Source organism: Dicentrarchus labrax, unplaced genomic scaffold, assembly GCF_905237075.1.
Source record: "Dicentrarchus labrax unplaced genomic scaffold, dlabrax2021, whole genome shotgun sequence".
In the NCBI taxonomy this organism is placed as follows: domain Eukaryota; kingdom Metazoa; phylum Chordata; class Actinopteri; family Moronidae; genus Dicentrarchus; species Dicentrarchus labrax.
Genome location: NW_026136711.1, coordinates 18,345,000 through 18,366,110, shown reverse-complemented (window position 1 = coordinate 18,366,110; position 21,111 = coordinate 18,345,000). Strand labels below are relative to the sequence as shown.

The 21,111-nt window shown below is 38.8% G+C and overlaps 4 protein-coding genes across 9 annotated transcripts in view; 2 read left to right on the top strand and 2 right to left on the bottom strand.

Moving 5' to 3' along the window:
• Positions 1 to 3,190, top strand: part of dip2bb (disco-interacting protein 2 homolog Bb) — a 40,172-nt gene extending 36,982 nt beyond the window's left edge. For all 4 annotated transcript variants that reach the window (XM_051413916.1, XM_051413914.1, XM_051413915.1 and 1 more), the window contains one exon: positions 26 to 3,190. In XM_051413916.1, the coding sequence (XP_051269876.1) occupies positions 26 to 278 (253 nt within the window). In that variant the 3' untranslated portion in view covers positions 279 to 3,190. The remainder of the gene's footprint in view (positions 1 to 25) is intronic.
• A 928-nt stretch (positions 3,191 to 4,118) lies between these two features.
• On the top strand, positions 4,119 to 11,744 carry atf1 (activating transcription factor 1). 3 transcript variants are annotated; one of them, XM_051413917.1, is made up of 8 exons: positions 4,119 to 4,295; positions 5,132 to 5,235; positions 6,382 to 6,501; positions 6,872 to 6,969; positions 7,069 to 7,202; positions 7,615 to 7,797; positions 9,564 to 9,717; positions 10,886 to 11,744. In XM_051413917.1, exons 2-8 carry the CDS (start codon positions 5,137 to 5,139, stop codon positions 11,028 to 11,030), a joined length of 933 nt encoding a protein of 310 aa, XP_051269877.1. In that variant the 5' UTR covers positions 4,119 to 4,295; positions 5,132 to 5,136; the 3' UTR covers positions 11,031 to 11,744. The 3 variants fall into 3 exon arrangements, with proteins under 3 accessions (XP_051269877.1, XP_051269879.1, XP_051269878.1); XM_051413918.1 differs by lacking the exon at positions 4,119 to 4,295 and adding an exon at positions 4,512 to 5,048; XM_051413919.1 differs by lacking the exon at positions 5,132 to 5,235.
• Positions 11,630 to 13,631, bottom strand: LOC127371220 (putative methyltransferase-like protein 7A). Its single transcript, XM_051413920.1, has 2 exons — positions 12,855 to 13,631; positions 11,630 to 12,085 (listed from the first exon to the last, which is right to left on the bottom strand). Exons 1-2 carry the CDS (start codon positions 13,389 to 13,391, stop codon positions 11,849 to 11,851), a joined length of 774 nt encoding a protein of 257 aa, XP_051269880.1. The 5' UTR covers positions 13,392 to 13,631; the 3' UTR covers positions 11,630 to 11,848.
• A 97-nt stretch (positions 13,632 to 13,728) lies between these two features.
• Positions 13,729 to 16,622, bottom strand: LOC127371221 (putative methyltransferase-like protein 7A). The gene is made up of 2 exons (XM_051413921.1): positions 16,053 to 16,622; positions 13,729 to 14,767 (listed from the first exon to the last, which is right to left on the bottom strand). Exons 1-2 carry the CDS (start codon positions 16,545 to 16,547, stop codon positions 14,534 to 14,536), a joined length of 729 nt encoding a protein of 242 aa, XP_051269881.1. The 5' UTR covers positions 16,548 to 16,622; the 3' UTR covers positions 13,729 to 14,533.
• Between the last annotated feature and the right edge of the window lie 4,489 nt (positions 16,623 to 21,111).

Below are 21,111 nucleotides of genomic sequence, written 5' to 3'. Positions count from 1 at the left end.
GTCACCCTGTTCTTGTTCCTCACAGTGCTGTGTTTACGTGGACCAACCTGCTGGTGGTGGTGTCGGAGCTGTGTGGTTCAGAGCAGGATGCGCTGGACCTGGTGCCTCTGATAACCAATGTAGTCTTGGAGGAGCACCACCTCATCGTGGGCGTGGTGGTCATTGTGGACCCCGGGGTTATACCCATCAACTCCAGGGGAGAGAAGCAACGCATGCACCTTCGTGACTCTTTCCTCGCTGACCAGCTGGATCCCATATATGTCGCTTACAACATGTGAGGGGTTAAAGGGTGGTTTTGGCTTGATCAGGCATTATCCACAGTCTGGATGCTTCTGCACCATCATCCCAGCATCCGACTTCGGCTTTAGCAGATGGTGAAAAGGAAAAGCATGACCCACACGTACTGCCACCCAGCCCTGTGTGACACCAGCATACCTTGGCCACTGCATGTCTGTGATTGGACCTGCCATGTTTGGAGTTGTTCACTGTGTTTTATAGATACAATTTTGCAAATGGGACGAAAGCAGCATGTACTGCATACGACAAAGAGAAAGCGGCCCCTGTTGCACTTTTTTTGGGGAACGGGTGAAACGACACATACAACAGGACCACTTTTGAAATTAATTGTATATTCATCTCTTCGTGAAAATCCATCTTATTCTGTAACCACAAACCTCTTAAAACACTTCCTTTGTGTATCAACACAGTTTCCAAGAGCTACTAAACTTCGATCAACAACTTGAAATATTTTTACATTGCAGCTTTTCAAACAAACACACACAAATACATGCGCTGAGTCATTTCTCACTAACATGGATGAATAAAAGAGGGCAGAAGAAAGCAAACCATTAAACACGTAGCCAGTGTGTGTGCATAATTTTAGAAAGCATATTTTGTCCCATGAAAATGAAGCCAAATAGATTTTCACAACTTTTCTGCCCTAATATATTTCCTGCCTTATAAAACTTCAGCCATACATTCCTATCCTAATTTTAACAAATCTGTTATTAATGGCGGTTTATTCCCTTTTGGTTTTAACTAGTAGTGGGAAACCTGACAGATATCCAAAGGGATCAAAATAAAAGAGGAAAGGGGCCATATTCTGTACTGTACCTATAAAGGCCTGTTGTATTTTAGATACTGTACGTTACTGTATAGATATTTTTAACTGTATAAATGTATAAATGCTTGACTTGTCTCTCTCAGTTGGTAGTTTCTGAACAGTTAACCCAGCTGGGAGATGATAACTGTAGCAGAAAGAATATTGTAAATAAGATTTAACAGTTTTGACAGTACTTTTGAAGTGGAATATTAGTTGTATAATGGAGGGTAAAGATGAATAACTTTAAAGCATTGTTAGTCAGGATAGATATAACATTGCACTTTCTCAAAAAAAATTGTCTATTTTATTATAACAATGAGGCATTATATGTAATGGTTCAGGAGCATACATTATTCTGCAGAGCTTTGAGAGTTTACCGGGAGGGCTATCACTGTTAATGCCAGGGACTTTTCCTGTCAGTCAGTTGGGGGGAGAAAGAAAAGGAGAGGAGGCTCAAACCAATATCATGACTGTTTTCAGGCTACCAGGTTATTTTGTAAAAAGGTGAAAGATAGTCCACAACTGTTCATCTAATACCCATCGCCATTGTACTTTGTATTGCTAAACAGTCGCACCCCTCTCTCAGTTTCGTATTGCATAATAGAGCAAGTGTTTGAGAGTCTGGCCCTTTCCTTTTCCTCTCCACACTCAAAAAGTTCACTCGAAACTGTGTTTTGTCTTTGTGCAACTTTGTAAAGAATTACTTTGAATTCCAACAGGATTGTTGTTGGTACTGTAAGTCTGTAGTCAATAGAGGCAAGTCATCATGTATCTGGATTATTTTCTGTGTTCAGTCACTGGATTTATAAGCACTTGTGAATGCAGTTGCAAAGCTGAGCCACAGCCTGAGAAACATCCTTGATTGGCAAGTGAAGTAATTGTATGAAAAAGAAAAGGATAAAAAAAATTGCATCAAGATGTTATTTGCAAAATGTATTTGGTTTTCAGCTATCTTGTGCTTTCCTTGTGCTCCTTGCCATAATGTATAGGTTCTTTGTACTGGATGATACTGTATTTCAGTGATGAACCCTTAATGTCAACATGTAAATAGTTTTTCTTTTTTTTTTTACTTTTGCAATTGTCCCATTATAACATTCACTCATGCCAAACACACAATTTAAGAAAGATACTTAAATCATTTCAAGGTAAATAGGAATATGATTCATTGAATTACTGCACTTTGCACTGGTGGTACTTACAGTGGGGTTCTACTGTGGTGACTGACTGATGTAACTATCCCCACTTCATGTTACATTAAATGTGTTCATTTTAATATTTTTAATTTAAAAAAAAATAATGCTTGACATTTTTTTTCCCCCCAGTTCTAAGTCCACCTAGAAAAAAAAGAAGAGTAATAGCACTTCATCTAGCTTTAACATTGTGTCCTACATTTGCAGCAGAATGTTTGCATGACTCAGCCAAGCACAAGAGGATAGCAGCTTGAGGCACATCTCATCTCGAGGCACAAGTGGAGAGATATATATGTATGAAAATGTATATTCAGGGAACTAAACTCATGACACAGGGATGGACCAGATGGTCCCTTGGTGCAATCTGTGAATAATACCCATTAAATGTAAACAAATCTCATTGTAATTAAGGCAGACCTTGCAAATCAGCAAAAAGAGGGGTTACTGACAACCAGTGTCTACCATCTACCTGCTTCGCTGGGAAGTCTACGAGGGCTTCCTTTGGTTTCCGCTCTAACACACTATGCAATCCCAATGACGGTGCAATTTAATTTCAATATACATAATGCTTATACATTTTTTTAATAACCGAGAACAGAGGACTGATGAAAATTAACCAGTAGTGTACTTAAGACTGTATTAATCGCTCTTGAGTTGTTCTATCAATATTTTGTGTATGCACTCTTGTTGTATATGAATTATTTGGTGAATTCTAAACCCGCTCCATGAGGGTGTGATCCACTGATGAATCTTTAGTGTTTTAACTCATATAGTTAAGAAATCAAGGTGGTACACCCCCCTTCCCATTTTTCTCATTTGTTTTCTATTTTGGTTTGTTGTACTTTGTTTTATACTTTATGTAAAAGTAATACAGAATAAACTAAATCATTTAATCATTGCAGGTGCCCTGGTAGTCGTGAGTCTTAGTGATGATGTGATTGAAATTGACCTAACAGCATAGACTCTTTATTTAAAGGTTATAACATAACATGTATCCTTACAGTGAAGGCATATTTGAGAAGTTGTCATAATAGACAGGAAAGAGATTGTTTGCCAAACAATTTTGAATCATATTCAAAGTAACATCAGGCAATGATAAGACACAGCACACAGAGGTTTCCTTAAAATAATCCCTTTTAAAGTAAATGGAGGAGGCCCGATGTTTCAAATCGTGAACCGACTGCTACCTGGAAAATGGGAACAAATTTTAAAACAGCAGCTGTGTCGTGCTTTGTTAAAAGATTGGTTAAACATACAAATAATTCAAGTGAGTTCAAACATAGACTACATGGTTCTGGCCTGGTTTCAAGAAGAGATGATCAAACACAAAAGGGCACAATCAGTGATCCAAGAATCGGCGGTAGAAGAAGTATCAAGATCGTTTGAGTAGAAGTAGCAATATTTCAATGAGTGTTATCAGCTAAATTTACTATTAATTGAGTATTAAAAATATATAATATTTACTATACAGAATGCCCAGAAAATGTCAGTCAGTGTCAGAGGGTTATTATTTGATTATTAACACTGATATATTACTTTGTGAGCAGCATTTTAATGTTATAGCTGGTCAATTTTAAGTGCTTTATTTACTGTTTAATCTATTTCATAAGATAACCACATGATTTGAGTGTAAAATACAGCCAAAGTAGCTGCAGCTTCCCAATGAAATGCAACATGTAAAAGTATAAAGTAGCATAGAAACTGTATTAAATGTTAACACATGTCCCACTCCTGTTCCTCTGCATCCACCAGTTGCTCAAACTCTTTTCACCAATCACAAAGCCTAAAGTATCTATTACGTAATGCGTCTTTGGCAAGTAGCGCCGCCCATTTCCTTTGGGAAAAAAGTGGTCAGCTATTTTTTTTAGCTGACATCTTTGTATTTTTAGCTGTTAGCCACTGCTGCTAAGTAACTTTTCTAGGTATTTCTTGTCTCAAAGTATATACACGAATTGCACGAAGTCCACGCTGTGAACAAGAGCAGTTACGCGGCCTTTGAAAAGGTAAATTCTGGCTGGCTGAGCGGTAGTTTTTGTGCTCTTCTGGCTGTCTGCTCCGCTGTGGCGGTAATGGCGGCTGTTGCTTCGTCAACTCCTCGCCGTTTTACGAAAAGGGAAGGTGTAGTTAGCTTAATGGCACCCCGTATCGCTGACGTCTATTGACGCGGTAACTTGCGTGCCAGTGACAGAGTTACACATATTTTTGCTCATTGAGACAAAAGCTCATCCATCCTGTGAACCAGAGTAACGAAACTTGCCTCGCTCGTAGTTCTTAAACTGTAGTTTTTAACGGTTTGAACTGGTTAACAGCCGTTTAACTGAACGTTAGCTGTCGTTAACTAGCAACGGTAATGTTGGTGAGGTCGAAAATTTTAGCAGTAACGGCTCAAAGGGCAACTGCCGTTTCCGCTGCAAACGTATATATACTATGGATGAAGTAGCCACACTTTCTAACATTTTGCATTTAATCAAATTAGAAGGGGGGAAAGTTAACAGTATTGACTGTCGGGCCTAGCTTTGTTCCGTAACTCCATGTTAACGTTTGCTAACATGGTTGATCCAAAGAGGAAGTCGATCTTTTAACTTTGTTAGCTTGAAGTCACCTGTTTATCTAATTAACGTTAACTTACTAACGTTATAATAAACGGTTTGCTAATATAAGAAACTGATTTGATATCACACTAGTCGGGATGAGTTGTTAATTATACCAACAAATAACTTGGCGCTCAGGTCTCAGCGGAGTACAGCACACTACAGGCAGGCAACCCCGCCACATACAGCTAATATGTTATTACATTAGAGCCACTGTAAAACGGTAATATTGATTTATTTGTTCCCAGTTACTATGGAAGAAGTACAGCAGGGCAGCAATGGCACCGAGTCACAGACTACCACCATTCCCACTACCATCACATCCTCTCAGTTCTCACAGATAGCCCAACAGGTAACTAATAGATCCCTTTTAAAATACCATTAAAAAGTATCTTATAAATAGTGCTGTACTATATTGCCAGAGTAGCTCTTGCACTGCTGATACCACGAGTCCATTTTGTCCATGAATATATGAATTGCGAATCGAATATATTAAGTTTGTTTTAACTCTTGCCGTCTAAATATCAAGCAGACTGTCAGTTTATTTACCTCAAAAAGTAATTTGCATTATCACATTTTGCAGTAGTTATAGTAAATATTTGCACAGTATAAATTAAGTCTTAAATAAAATACATATTTATTTATTTATTTAATAAAGGGTGGGGTTGCTGAATCTGGAGTTTAGTGTGACTAGCCTGCTTGATGGAGTCGGCCCTCCTCTGTTGCTGTCTTTCATTTGCACCAAGTTCCTTCAATAAGTATCTGACAGTAGAAAACAACTTACTGTCTGAGTTCATAGGTCTGATAAGAAAGTGGTTCTTAACTTCTAGGGATTTAAAGCTCAGGCTGGGGTAAATTAACACATAGGTATCCGTATTGTGACAAGACCCATTTTGTGTTTACTGAGATGAAATAATATAGTCAGTAGATTTCTTAAAGTAGATTTTAAATGATCAGTTCACCAGAACGACCTTACATTACTTTAATTTTCCACTAAACCCTTGTGATATCTTGTCATACATGAAGTTTTGGTTTCATGAGGTATCCATCTTGAAGATTTCAGCCCACAGTCCTCTATCATAATTGAGAATTGAATTATTCTCAAATTAATAAAATATAATATTTTAAAATCTGAATATTTCACTTGTCTTTATAAGAACAATTATCTTGATTACTCAAGATAATCTACAGCTGCCACAGACTATTTCCTGAGTAAAATGTAGATTCTGTGGAAACCGTTTCCAGCAATCTGTAGATTGTTCTGTAGATTAACATAAAACCAAAACCGTCTCCATGGTTTGACACCTAGAGGAAACTGATTAAATGGGTTTTGTATGTTTTGTAATTTGGATGATATGATGACCCCTTTAAGCAATTTAAGGTCCTTTAAGTCTCAATGTGCTGCTGAACTCACTTTTTTTGCATACACAAATTGAATGCAATAGCCACAATATATACTATATTTTGTGGTTTTAAATGTGTGTTTGTGTTTTTGTAGATGTCACTGGGAGGTTCTTCCGTGGCTGTTGTACAGCTGCCAGGGGGTCAGTTTCAGGTTCAAGGAGTGATCCAGTCTGCACAGTCAGTCATTCAGTCCCCTCAGGTGCAGATTGCACAGGTGAGACCATATGGATTTCTTGGTACTGTAATAATTTGTCTTCTTATGGCCTGTCCACACGAATACGCGGTTTCACCCAATACGATGTTGTTTCGAAAAAAATCTCCGTAAACACAGTGTCGTTTCGGAGAAAATCCGTTTTCGCCGTCCAGACGACTCTGGGCAATCAGGCGTTTTCAGATTTTCCCACTCTGGGACTGGTTTCCAAAAAACACCATTTTCACACCCCGAAAACGCCGTATCCGTCTGGACGCGAGGCAGATACCATAAAGTATTTATCCGGATTCGAAAAAAACGTATTCGTGTGGACAGGCCCTTAGCTTCTTGTTCAAACTGTCAATATGTCAATAATCCACCTCCCTCTGTCAAGGTCCAGGATTCAGATAGTGATGATTCACAGGACTCATCAGACAGTGGAGTTGCAGCCCAAAAGACCAGAGAAATACTAGCAAGACGGCCGTCATACAGGTAAAAAAAAAAAAAAAACAACTACAAACACAGACAACACAAAAACAGTTTTATGAGATGAATACTATATCAGGGGACCCTCTTCCTCTCACCTTGTAGAAAAATCCTGAATGAACTTTCATCTGAGGAAGTGGCACACATTGAGGGAAAAGATAACAGCCCAGCATCGACTGGAGTGACAGGTGTTACAGTACCCACCACCCCAATCTACCAGACCAGCACCGGCCAGTACAGTATGGAATTCTCCCTTCTATGATACACTTATACTATAATAAGAGTGGGACCCAAAGTAGGGTCCATTTGACTTTGAAATTGAGAATTGCTTTCAAATATTATGAATTTGTAGGCCATTTAATCAATTAAAAGAAAATTGGGGATGACTATGATAATTTTGTATGGTTACTTACTGTATGCTTTCTTGTTAGTATGCTCACCAGACAACTGTATACCGGGAACCAAGCTTATTGTAAACTGTTGGCCAAAGTGACTAATGGGTGAAATTCCCCAAAAGTCTGTGACATTTTTTTCAACCTGTCAAAAAGGTATTCTGCAATACTGCAATACAAAGTATTAACCTGGCCATCTAAAATGTGATTTTTACTCGTGCTTTACCCAATTCTGATGCCATCTGTTTGATCTTTCTAGTTACCATATCTGCCAATGGCACAATCCAACTGGCAACTCCAGGGTCCGATGGCATTCAAGGACTACAGGCTGTCGCCATGGCCAACTCTGGTGGTGCCCAGCAAAGCACCACCATCCTTCAGTATGCCCAGACACCTGACGGCCAGCAGATACTGGTGCCTAGCAACCAGGTAGTTGTACAAGGTAAGCAAAACATGATATATTCTGAGAAAATGTATCTAGGTTTATAAGATTTTGGCTAATGTACGGTAGTCATATTATTATTGGGAGATTCCATCAGGTAGCTAATGTGAATCTGTGTCATTCATTCTTTGCATATTCAACATAGAATCCATAATGGAAACATTTAAATTGTATTAAATATTATTAAAATTATTTCATTATTCATTTATGAATCCAACACAAAAAACTAATAATGGCTTATTTTTCATACTTTAGGCGCTACGTGATTTAATGTAATGATTATGTATGTCTTCACTTGTGAACTGTATTATTGTTTCCATGGATACAGTGAGTTAAGATTTTCGGCAGCAACGTTTTATATTTGTTTACATTTTGGAAAATGAAGTTATAAGCTATACTATATACATATATATATATATATATATATATATATATATATATATATATATATAATACAATTAGCTATTAACAGTTCCTTGCTGCTGTGTACCACTGAATGTACTGAAAACTATCACTTAATTACTTTGATACTAAAGAAATCTCTTCAAAACCAGAAGATTCTTAGACAGCTTCTAAAGCAGCCCCATTCCTGTCCTGTCATTGAGACTTGTGTTTTATTTTTTAAAATAAAAAATTACTTCTAGCTTATATTCGTACATTAATTCAGGTACTAACATAAGTGTATTTACTGCATTTATGTTTATTAAAACAAATAAATCAGCAACTTCCTGGTCGCGCAAATCACACATTTAATATCAAGATCAATTTCGGTCGGTTACATTTTCTATTTGTGACATGAGTATAAAATTGAAAGTACAAAAAATAAGCTGTTGTTTTTTGAGTTGGATTCATAAATTTATAACATTGTTTTTTCATTTTCTGATTTTTGGATTGTGTATTGAATATGAAAATAATGTACTTTACACAGTTTAATTTGACTGCTTGGCAGATACCAAAATGTGTTCAGACAGGAGCACTGACTCAAAAAATATAATCTCAATATTTATTTCAATTAGAGCTCTGACAAGGAAAGAATAGGCAGGGTGGTCCAGCAAAAGTTGAGCCTAGCTGTACTTCATCGGAAACACACTAACATACATAAAATATGTGTAAAAGCACATACCAGGTAGAATACTTCTCCTGTGTAATGAAAGGCATTGTGCTAATACTACTGTTTACCTCACATGCATGGAAACAGATGAACAATATGATGATCAGAATACAATCTTTCAGAGTTATATTATAAGCTACTGCGGTGTCTTTTCGTCCTGATAAGCATGGAATAGTTAATAGTTTATCATCTCATAGGTACTTGCCCACACATACAGCTTCTTGATTTTTTTTTTTTTTTTTGACATAGCGGGATTACGTTAGGAATGCGGCTTTGCTTCAAGGTGCCTTACTTCTAAGAGGGTGATTGGATTTGGGTTTAATTGATATCAAGGTCCTTAACAAGTTAATGCCTTTCTTAGAACATCTACACAGGTATAAAACATCTCCTATAGAGACTACAAAGGTAGAAATAAGAGTAAATAAACTCTCACAAAAATATCTATATATAATAGCTCCTGCCTGAGCCTTGTGTGTGTTCAGGTTCATTTAGATATTGCTGGTGTTTGAAATAACGCTTCTCCTGATGGGTTCTAAGGTTGTGTGTGTGTTTATGGTCAACAAATAACAAATGACTGTAACCCTCACAAGTGAGATTTCTCAAGTGAGCTACTACGACCCCTGTTGTCATCTTTTGACTGTCCTGTTTCCCACAGGTGCAGGAGGAGAGATGCAAACATACCAGATCCGCACAGGTCCAACATCCAGCTCCCTGCCTCAGACTGTAGTTATGACCTCTCCAGTTGGACTATCTCAGGGCAAGAGTGACGATCCAACAGTGAAGAGGGAAATCAGGCTTGCAAAAAATAGGTAGGAGTACAGTTTATTTCTGGGTTTTGTGGGCATGTTAAAAAAATATTTGCAGTGCCTGCATTACTGGAGGTGAGCTCAGAAACAGACATATTTTTCCAAATTAAAAAGAGTGTCATTATAAAGTACATTTGTTACTTGATTTAGATTTACAGCTGTAGCTTTGGACAGATAGGGGTCGTGATATGGAGAAAATCCTTTATTAAGGCTTATACCATGGTCTGGGTGAAAACTTGACTTTGATGGGCTGCTGGCTGTCCATTAATACCTGATGTAGGACCTTTCTAAACTAATGTGCTGAAATGAATTGAATGAAAACAAAATCTACCTAGCTAAATATCTCATGAATATGTCTCACAGCACTGAGTGTAGTTCTTCAGTGCCTCAACCTCTGAACACCACAGGATGGCGACTGTAACACACAAACCCCAACACTGCCCCTTTGAACTTACGAATACTTTGTATAAGCAATCCTCCCACATCCTGATCGCTATTCAGCTCACTACTTCAGGCTGTGGCCGTCAGTACACATGCCCTATGGTTTGTGAAAATCTTGATATTGATTTGGGGACAATGATGGCTGATAGCTTGTGTTGTTAAACATACTCATATTTACCATCTGGCGGCTGTACGCAGTGTCATAGCTGAGCCAAAGCCCTCTATGAGCTGAGGTAATTAGAAAAATCTCCCGTTGCCAAGTCGTATCTATGGTTCATCCTATTTACTGGAATAGTGAACAACGTTTCCATTGCATTAGAACCTTAATGATTCTTCCAGGTATTAGGAATGACCTCAGGTGTTACCAGGGAAACAGGGTTATAGCTTATTAGAAACTTTAGATTTTTATTGCAAAACGCATGAAAATCTAAAATAATGATCTTTTGTTTTTTTGGTAAGTGACCATGGTATAAGTGGGGTAATGCCTTTCAATGTGTCCATAATCAGGAATTAATGGACTTCTCGGAGGCAACCTGTGCTGCATGTCAGGCTGTTCTGGCCTCTGCTTCATCCATTAATTCCTGATAACGGACACCTTGTCGGGAATTATCCCTTACGCATGTAATTTTTAGGGTGCAATAGTTACAACTCTGTGCATTGTGATGTGTTGTCAGTGCACTGATTTCATAAGTTTTCAGTTGTACTAACTGCACATTTTTCCCTCTTTCAGAGAGGCAGCCCGTGAATGTCGACGGAAGAAAAAGGAATATGTCAAATGCCTGGAAAACCGCGTAGCTGTTCTTGAAAACCAAAATAAGACCCTGATCGAAGAACTGAAAACATTAAAGGACCTTTATTGTGTTAAAACAGGATAGCCTGTTTGAGTAGAGGTTGAGGATTGAGACATAATGTGGGAGCGGCACAGCTCAGCCATTTGGCCGTGAACTGGGTTTCTGGGAACACTGCATTTCAGGCTGAGATCCTCCAGTTTTTTTTTACTCTGTTTGATATAAAAGTGACTTGTGATGGCAGTAAGATATACTCAAAAAATACAAAATAAATTGGCCATTTTTCCACCTGCTGTTTTTTAAAAATTTGCTAATGCTATAACATTTATAGTTGTGTACATTTTTAATACTGGGAGGTTTGAAATTGTGAGCTTTAACTTTGAGTCTCAGTTTCTAAATGTATCCCTTTCCTCTTTTTCTTGTTTTTAAAATGTTGCTGCTGGAGGTTGTTTTTTTTAACCTTCTAACAGCATCTGCAGAATTTTGACTGTATAATTACTACACAGACATAATTCCTCTTTATTTTGTGAACCAGCAATTCCCCTCATTTCCCTATAAGGAGATGTTACAATTGTCATTCCTTATTTTTGTGCAATGGAATATAAAGGGTAACAGAAACGATGACATTGAGTATGGTTTGTTTGGTTGTTTCTTGGCAGTTACTTAGACAATCAGGGAAAAATGCACAGTGTCCAGGTAATATTTATTATGTACATCTTGGGAGGGGTGGGGAAGAAGAACAAACAGTGTATGAAAAGTTGCTGATTCTGTAAGTAAATAAATATATTTTCACTCAATAAATGTAGTGTGGCATTTCTGTTAAGTGTAAATGAGAATTGAAGCACATCTAACAACTGTATACCTTCAGAAGCCCTGCAACAGGCAAAGTGAAGTCTGCCCTGCAGTCATTTAATGGAATACCCCACAATATGTGGTGTTATCATGGGAGTAACCTCTGGAGCCTCAATGTGTTTTAGGTGAAGTTCAGAGAAACCAGCTGCCTCCAGATCTTTCCATGTTGCTCTGGTAATCATGCATCCGTCCCCCAGATAGTACCACACAGGCTCCAGCACGTGCTGGAAGAAGTATGTCCAGGTGGAGGGATCTGAGACAACGTGCTCTAAAAAGTAGAAGGCTCCACCCTGTAAGAGAGCCAACCAAAACACCTTATCACTTGTTTATTGTGTATCTTTGCTACTGTGATGGGGGTAGTTTGAGTGTTGTTGTTTCACTGAAGCAGAGGGGAGGAATAGTAAAACATAACAGATGTGAATTAACTGTGTAATCATTCAAAACCCAGACTTCCTTGAAAATATCTTATTGTTCACTGTAGTGAGAGAAAATCTAATTTTAATTACCTATTAATCAGATGTCCTAAATATAATTCTAATATAAATCTAACTACAAATGTTATCTATTAACCAAATGCATTATGTGCTTCTCAAAATAAAATGTATGTAGAATATCCCGTTCTGAAAGTGCAAAGATGATGATGAATATTAAAAATAATAAGCAGTCATTCCAGAAAAATGATGCTAAATTTGGGCCAGTTGGTAAAAACAAACATTATATAGCCCCTCAGTGCAGCCTTATTTGTGTAGAAAAATACCGGAATGCAAGAAGTGATCAGTCACAACAACCAGAGACACAGTACAGCTCATTTGCCATGACAGTGACACTCTCATCACTCTTTTATAAATGTGGGTTCATGTGTGATAATACTAAGACATATACAGGTATAATGCAAATTATAAATACATTATTACAGATGTCTATATACTGGTAATAATCAGGTGTGTTTAGTGCTCCGGGGCTCACTAACAGCTTTATCCAGCCATGCTCATTCGGGTGTGTGAGGTCACAAATACAAATATTCCCTACAGCTTGTGAAGGCATCACATAGAGACTCACTGGTCTGAGGATGCGGCGGACCTCCTGCAGCACCCGCAGCACGTTGCGGACGGAGCACAGCACCAAGGTGCAGACCACCACGTCCACTGAGTCGTCCTTCACTCCCTCCATGTCCTCTCCGGAGACGACTATAAAGTCGCCATAAGACAAATGCGTGTTCGCGTCCATGCTCATCCGCAGGTACTTCTGGAAGTGCGGGTTGGGATCGGTGCAGATCACCGTGCAGCCGTACGGGTAAAACTTGAAGTTTGCCCCGCTGCCACAGCCGATCTCTAGCAGGCGGAGGGTGCCGTCGGTGTTTGCAAATTTGGCCACGTTTCGGAAAAGCTCCCTCTTGGTTTTGTGCATTTTATCGTTGTATGAAAATGTTATGTTGTAGGCAAGTAAAGGAAACAAACGCTTGTACATACCACACAGTCCTACGAGCTCCATCAGGTGTAACGGCAAAGTCAACACAAAACACAGTAGTCTGCATAATTTCATGAGACAAGACTTCATGTTATGCTCGACTAGTCTTAAAGTCTTGCCGGTGAGCATTTTAGGACAGCAGAGTTTATAAGATCAGAAGATTACAGACAAAATCCACCGTGACGCGTTCAGGCTGCGCCGCGTCCATGGGATCTGACCGCTCCAGACAATCCTACCAGACGCAGCACGGCGCGTCCCTGAAGCGTCTCTCCACGCTCTGCTGCGCGGATAATAACGCGTCTGAGCTATTTCTGACGACACTGTTACTGTTGGAAGATTAGGATGGCGCAAACACGATGTAGTCTGCATGAGGGAGGAAACGTGACACCAAGATCAAGCCCCCCCCGATTTCGGACTCAACTGTATCACCTCAATGTTTGTTTAATAAGGAAAGGAAAATCATGCGGCGGGATTAAACTCTTTAATCACTAACACAATCAGCTCAATCACAGCAAAAATATCTATTTTTAGTTTCACAACTGTCAATAAAACGTACAAATAAAGTAGCACAGATAAAAACCTGTCGACAGAAATGGCAGTATCATATTGATTTATGTTTTCAGCAAGCAACTAGGAGATTGGAGAACAATGGGTAGAAGATGAAATAGACACTGAGATATATTTAGGTCCAGTGTGTAACATTTATGAGGATCTACTGGCAGAAACGGAATATAATATTCATATTTTGATTAGTGCATAATCACCTGAATTTAACAATCAGGTTTTCTTTACCTTAGAATTGATCTACGGAGGGAGCGGGTCCTCTCTAAAGAGACCGCCATGTTGAACTACTATGTTACTACAGTAGCCCAGAACGACAAATCCAACACTTGATCTTTCAATTTTTTATGGCCACCGTAGTTTCTCCTACACACAAAGGTGCGAGTGAGACGCGGGGGTTGCAATCTGCAACTACACCGCTAGATGGCACTAAATCCTACACACTGGACCTTTAAACTGCAAGCAAACTGTGTGCTGTCTATGTACGATTTTTATCAGTGTGTTAAAATAATTTGCCTTTACCAAACAAAGACATTAGTTTGTTTGTTTTTTCAAATACAAAAATAAAATTAGTACAAAAGTGACTGGTACTATCTCTATCACTGGTGATCAATCACATCACAGAGGAGAGGCATTTAGTGCTTGGCATATTCACACACTGGTTATTAGACAGAAGTTACAAAGCTTAAGCAGACCCTCTGGATCAGAATCTATTTCACAGCATAACCTACGATGTGCGGTCTGATCACAAAGACTAGCGGCGCTTCGATGTGTCTCATTTTGAGTTCGGAGAATCCAGCTGCCTCCAGGTGTTTCCATGTTTCTCGGGTGACCTCGCAGCCATCGCCAAAGTAGTACCACACAGGCTGGAGAACATGCTGGAAGAAGTATGACCAAGTGGAGGAGTCTGCCACAACATGCTCAAGGAAAAAGAAGGCGCCGCCCTGCAAAGCAAACATTTGTTATGTGTGTAACATGCACATTTCTAAATATATCCATTCCACCTGATGCATGTTGTTTAATTCTCTCCCTGACAGAAATGGGTTCCTGAACTTTACTTGTGTTGTATAATTAATATATTTAAGTATATTTTAAGTTTCCCTTTAAAGGCCTACGGCTGGAAGCTGAGCATTCTTTTGTCAAATATAAAAAAACTTACGATACAAGTTGAACATTAATATTACATTACTACTGAAGGGAGTAGAAAATTATTGATTCATCAGACCTAATGATGACTGCGCAATGACATCAACTCTTGATTCAGATATGAAACGTTACCACACAGGTCAAAAGGTAACAGGAGGTGTACTTTGTCCCACCCTAACAGGTGCAACAAAGCTAACCAGAGACTCAAGAAGATGGCAATCAATTACAATGTACACCAGGGGCGTGTCCAGGCTTTTTTTGGACTAGGGTGGGGCAGTGAGGGGCAAGGGTGGCATGAACTATGTGTCTCATTATTCCCAATTTATGTAATTCCAACACTGTGTATGTGCCACATTTATACCACATGCAAAAAACTGTTTCCCCCCCCAAAATGGCACTGGGTTGGCATAAAGTGGGCATGTTTGTGAAGGGGAGACTTGTGGGAAACCCCAGAACCCATTTTTTTTAAGTTAGATATCTCGAGGTCAGAGGTCAAGGGATCCCTTGGAAAACAGACATGCCAGTTTTTCCACTGCCAACACTGAGCCTAAATTTGGAGCCTTATTAGCCTCCTCCCACACATGCTAGCATGATAGCAACTGATGCGGTAGGTCATCTAGGTTCATATGGTGCCATATATTTACTCTGGCTTTACAACAAAGCTCGCTACAGCCTCTGAAAGAGTGTGGAGTGGAAGAGGCTAAGATAATGGGGTGGTAACTGGGTGGCCAATCAGATTTCAGGCCACCCATGCCAGTGCCATCCCAGCCCACCCTCACCCACCCTATGGTGTACATTCCTGAGAAGATGTCTTATCAGCCATGTTAAACACCTGTGTGGCTGTTTTTAATAACAACAGTAAAGTTAAAAGTGAATTCTGTACAGTGTAAAATAAATCACAGCTGCCTGCCAAATAACTAGTGAGTTCCTTATTCATTTCCAATGATTCATCCACAAGGGAAATGATGAATAGAAGTTGCATTTGCCGTGCAGCTATTATCAGTAATGTAGTCTCAATCAAATGCAGCCTATAGGGAATCCATTCATACTTTGATCCAATGGCTATTTCAGGGGATTACTTACTGGCCTCAGTATGCGGTGAGCCTCACGCAGAGTTTGCGGTATGCTGCTGACAGAGCAGAGCACCAGGGTGCAGACAACAACGTCTACCGATTCGTCCTCAACTGACCCCATGTCCTCCCCCGATGCCACCACAAACCTCTCAAAAGTGAGGTGGTCATTCTCGGCCATGCCTTTCTGCAGATACTTATGGAAATGGGGGTTCGGGTCGGTGCAGATCACCTTGCAACCGGGCGGGTAAAACTCAAAGTTAGTGCCGGTGCCACAGCCGATCTCCAGAAGTGTGAGCTGACCGCCGGGCTTGGTGAACTCTGACAGACTGCGAAACAGCTCCTTCTTCTTGTCGTACATTTTCTTGTTGTACGTGATTGAAATCCGATATAAACAAATCGGGAAGAGGCGTTTGTATATTTTGTACAGACCGACCGCTTCCATCAGGTGCAGGGGCACGCACAGCACATTCACTACAAAAGCACAAAATCGCATTAGAAAACTCATTTTTGCGGACCCTCCACAGCATGCCACGCAGCAGACTGTCAACAGCAACTGTCTGTCTCCCTGGCTGCAAGACTGGAGCTCAAGGAGGAAGTCCGGTTGCATTTTTCAAAATAAGAGTTGAGAGGTTATGTAGTGGAAGAAGAGTTACTATTTTTGCCCTCGACCTTACTGCAGTATACCATTTATTACAGTCATTACCAGTTCAGTACGTGTTGGTTTGTCAAATCACCATTAAAATATATTATAACAACTGACTGAATTTAAACGGACTAACTTAAGATACAGACACAAATATGTAATGGTCACATTTTAGACCAAACACTGGATACACATTATTTTACTATTTTAGGATTATTGCAGTGTTTAGTATTTTAAACTGTAAAGTCTGTTGAGTTATACAACACTGAGTAATGTTACCTAGTTTTAAACACTTTCCAGTGCATTGCATTTTAAATTAAAGTAGTTCAAGTTCTGACTTTTAATGTTGAAGCTGCATTAATTATTAGTTTTTTGCCACTTTGGGGGAGAAGACAATAAACCCCCAACCCTGACATATTAGTTATAAGTATTGATAGGTGAGATTTGCAATTGGCACAAGCAGAAAGGGATTCACATAAGCATCCTTTTGGGATCTTGTTTTTGACTGCATATATCGGCTCTTGTTTTGTCTCCAAAAACTAAAAATACTCAAAGTCTTTGGCCTGCAAGCTATTCAACTGTCTTCATTCACTGATGTTAACGTCAGTTGCCAACTTTGTCTGCCATGTGGTACTTCCTGTTTAGATAAAATGTTCAACAGCTGCTTGCTGGTGCTGTTGTTGATAGCACGCTCCCAGACAGGGTTGATGGCGGGGCGGTGAGACTGAACCAAACCAACACATTCAGCTAAAACAGACTCAAAAGTGCATAGTTGAAGAATTTGATGATAACTCTTAGTGTGTTTGTCATTGCAAGCAAACCATAAGGGATTAGTCATAGTTATTTATCCCATATAATTCTATATTGTGGCCACATAGTGGAATATTATTGATAGCTCAAAACAATCTCAACTCATTGTACACTAGAGCTATATTGTTTAACTCAAACATTGTGCTGGACTAAAGAGACAAAACCAACAACAAAATGTCACTGTACTACTACTTATGGAGTGCTTGGCAATTATACTGTACCTTAGTCCATAGGTACACCACTACTGAGCCTGTAGTGCTATTAATATAAGATTGTTTTAATTGAGTTTTGGAGATATCGGCTATAGAGATAACTGCCTTCTCTTGAATATAATGGAACCAGATGGCACTCGGCTTTTGGTGCTCAAAGCACCAACAAGACTAAGTGGAAGCCTAGCTTATAGCTGGACCTTGTAGGTTATGGTCAGCGGTAGTGTCTATAATAACAATTCTTGGATAAAAAATGTGTACATTTTCTGTAGTGGCCCCAGTGATATCTGTTCTTAAGGTGTATTGAAGTAGTTGATCACATGACAAGGCAGCTGGCTCGCAATCTACAGCAATTTGGCATCTGAGTGAATCTGGCAAGAAAATTATAAATGAGATAAATGATTTATTAAATTATCTGATTCTGATAAATGATGAAATATGCATCACATGCTTGGCCTTTTTCTGTCCATCTTCCCACTATTTGATTCCTCTAGAAGAGGTTTAATACAAATTTCTTTCTACGTATCAGAATCTACACATGGATGAGAGGCTTGTGCTTGTGACAGTGCAGGATGTAAACATCGATGCCATCCTCTGTTGAGCTGTAATATTAACTAGCCCACCTAGCACCACTGAGATAGCTAATGTTCAGCTACAGCTGGTGGGTGTAGTTTGTAAAGAAAATATGAGCTTTTAACATGTACTTTTTGGCACTTTGAGCACCACAAGCCGAGTGCCCTCTGGTTCCATTATATTTGAGAGAAGGTGGAAATCTCTATAGCCAATATCTCAAAAACTCGGCAACTGACACCAAAACAATATAGATGGATAATAGCACTACAGGTAAGAGGAAAAAAATAAAATATTTTTGATTTTGGGGTGAACTGTCCCGCCTTTTTTTAACCACCTATCTGGTCCAAGTCACTTTGCTTCACTGCTATATGCAAAGCAGTCTGAAAGTCCCCCTCCTAACTCAACCTTGGGCAATCCAGAGACAATCTCTGGGTTTTAGTCTATGGCTATAGTCTGACTTCATGTCTGATATCTCTTTGTCCCTTCTACAGCACACTGTGTAAAGAGTTAATGAGAATGGTGTTATATTCTTCAATATTTTCCATGCTCACTATATTGAAATTCACTGAAATGCTGAAAGTAGCTGAAGGAATGAAAATGCATGCCAACCATGTGATTTCCTGTAGACCTTAAGCTGCAGTTCTTCGAAATTCCACCAGATAGAGACATTGTTAGGTCACATTCAAAGCACTTCCTTTATAAAATCCTCTAACTGTGTATTTTGAAGGGAGAAGGCTTTAGACAAAGGGTCACTATATATTTAAGTGATTTATTTCAGTGACTGAATGTGAGCAGTGTGTATATTAGTATTGCACCAACCTTTCTCCTGCTACAGACAACATTATAGACCATTTGTGGTAACAAAAACAAAAACAAAAACCCATTTACAACAAAAACCCACAAAAACAAAACCCATTTACAAAAACCCATTTACAGTTACATACCCAGTCTGCTGAATAGCCCATATCTAATTATTTATTGTCTGTCTGTTTAAGACAGCATATTACAGAGTAAACTGTATTAATTAAAGGTCCAGTGTGTGACATTTAGGAGGCTCTACTGGCAGAAATTGGATATGATTTGCTTAACTATGTTTTTATTAGTGTATTATCACCTGAATATTGGAATCATTATGTTTTTGTTACCTTAGAATGAGACTTTTATACCTAGACGCTGTGGGTCGCCTTCTATGGAGTCCACCATGTTTCTACAGTAGCCCATGAGGGACAAACAAACACTGGCTGTAAATGGGGCTTTCACATTTTTTCACGCATTTCCCAACCATCCTATTTTCTCCTTCGGACTTGGAAAAGGAGGATGAAGCCAGGGAGTTGCTGCATCTACACGCTAGATGCCCTTAAATCCTACATACTAGTCCTTTAAAGCAAGGTTTGAAACCAAAGTCCTGAAGGTTAGTTCGCTCCAGTGCTCCAACATATACATCCTCAGCACTAAATACAGTGCAAGTATTTCCCCTTGCTCTTGAATTAAGAACTATTACATTCATATTGCAGATATGTGAGTACCATTGTGGAAATATTAAAAGTTCTTTAGTTGAAGTCAGAAACATAAGAAGAAATTTAAGTGGTTGGAAAGGCAGAAGCTCCATACAACACCAATTAACCAACTGTAAACCATTAAGTAACCAACTTTGTTCATTGATGGCACACATGTCCATGCATTTTGCCTGCATCATATACAATATTTGATTGTATATTATAGGCATTCATAGGACTGCATTCACAACCTCGTATTATATTGTGCTTAGATCAGAGATCTTATGCTTATGGGAAATACCAGAATATGGCTCTAGATAGAGTTCTGGTGTCAGGAGGGGTTTAAGTATATGTGGTTCTAGTGGCTAAGGTTTCTGAGACAGTTATACCAGGTTTTTAATATTCATGAAAAATAACTTAAAGCTTTGGTCACTGGGTCTGCAATGTGGATCTCAGTTACAGTAATGGGACTTTTTCACAGAAGATATTTTGATATGTCCCAGTAGGAAAACCAGTAGTGTAAATATTAAAATGAATGATAAGTGAAGTCTTACTGAGTTTTATACCTTACAAGTTACACCCCGGTAAGGATTAGTCGATTAATCAATTCATCAATTGGTTGGCAACTATTAAATTAACCGCCAACTATTTTGATAATCAGAAAATCTTTCTTTTTTTGTCAACTTTTCTGGTTTCAGCTTCTCAAATAGTAATATTATCCTGTTTCTTTGGTCGTCTGTGACAGTAAATTGAATGGATAGAAGATATTCAGTATGTGGGTTGTGGACTGACAAGACATTTGAGGATGTCATCTTGGACTTTGGGCAACAGTAATCAATATTTTTCACCAATTTCTGATATTTTGTGGATCAAACAGCTAATCGATGAATTGAGAAAATGACTGACAGAATAATCAATAGTTATTTGCAGCCCTATTTAATTTGTGGGTCCATTTTACTCAAGAATAAACAATGCAACTTTACTAAACTGCTTCACTGGTTTGTAAAAATCACTTTCAATTTATAGTTTTGAAGAACAGTATGCTGAGTGGACTTTAAATACATTCACTGTGATTATAAAAATTTGTTTATTATATCTATAAAGCATATACTGAAGTAAAATCAGTTATTTATGACATAAATAAATCACAAATTTCATATCAAACTTTAATTTGTAAACCACATTAAGAATGGGGCAGTTGTTGATGTTTGTACCACCTTGTGTTTTTAAGGTTACATAAACTCTCATTGTGAGCTCAGAGTTGTGTTAAATGGGTCTTCTTATTTCCAGGTCTAATTCTAAAAATAAGATGTAATCCCACACTGCAGTTATTTTCAT

Coding starts and splice junctions, on each gene's coding strand:
- LOC127371220 (XM_051413920.1), bottom strand. CDS start 13,391: ATGCTCACCGGCAAGACTTTAAGACTAGTCGAGCATAACATGAAGTCT. Junction 12,086..12,854: donor TCCGCCGCATCCTCAGACCA/GTGAGTCTCTAT, acceptor GCTCTCTTACAG/GGTGGAGCCTTCTACTTTTT.
- LOC127371221 (XM_051413921.1), bottom strand. CDS start 16,547: ATGAGTTTTCTAATGCGATTTTGTGCTTTTGTAGTGAATGTGCTGTGC. Junction 14,768..16,052: donor CTCACCGCATACTGAGGCCA/GTAAGTAATCCC, acceptor TTTGCTTTGCAG/GGCGGCGCCTTCTTTTTCCT.
- atf1 (XM_051413917.1), top strand. CDS start 5,137: ATGGAAGAAGTACAGCAGGGCAGCAATGGCACCGAGTCACAGACTACC. Junction 5,236..6,381: donor TCTCACAGATAGCCCAACAG/GTAACTAATAGA, acceptor GTGTTTTTGTAG/ATGTCACTGGGAGGTTCTTC. Junction 7,798..9,563: donor CAACCAGGTAGTTGTACAAG/GTAAGCAAAACA, acceptor TGTTTCCCACAG/GTGCAGGAGGAGAGATGCAA.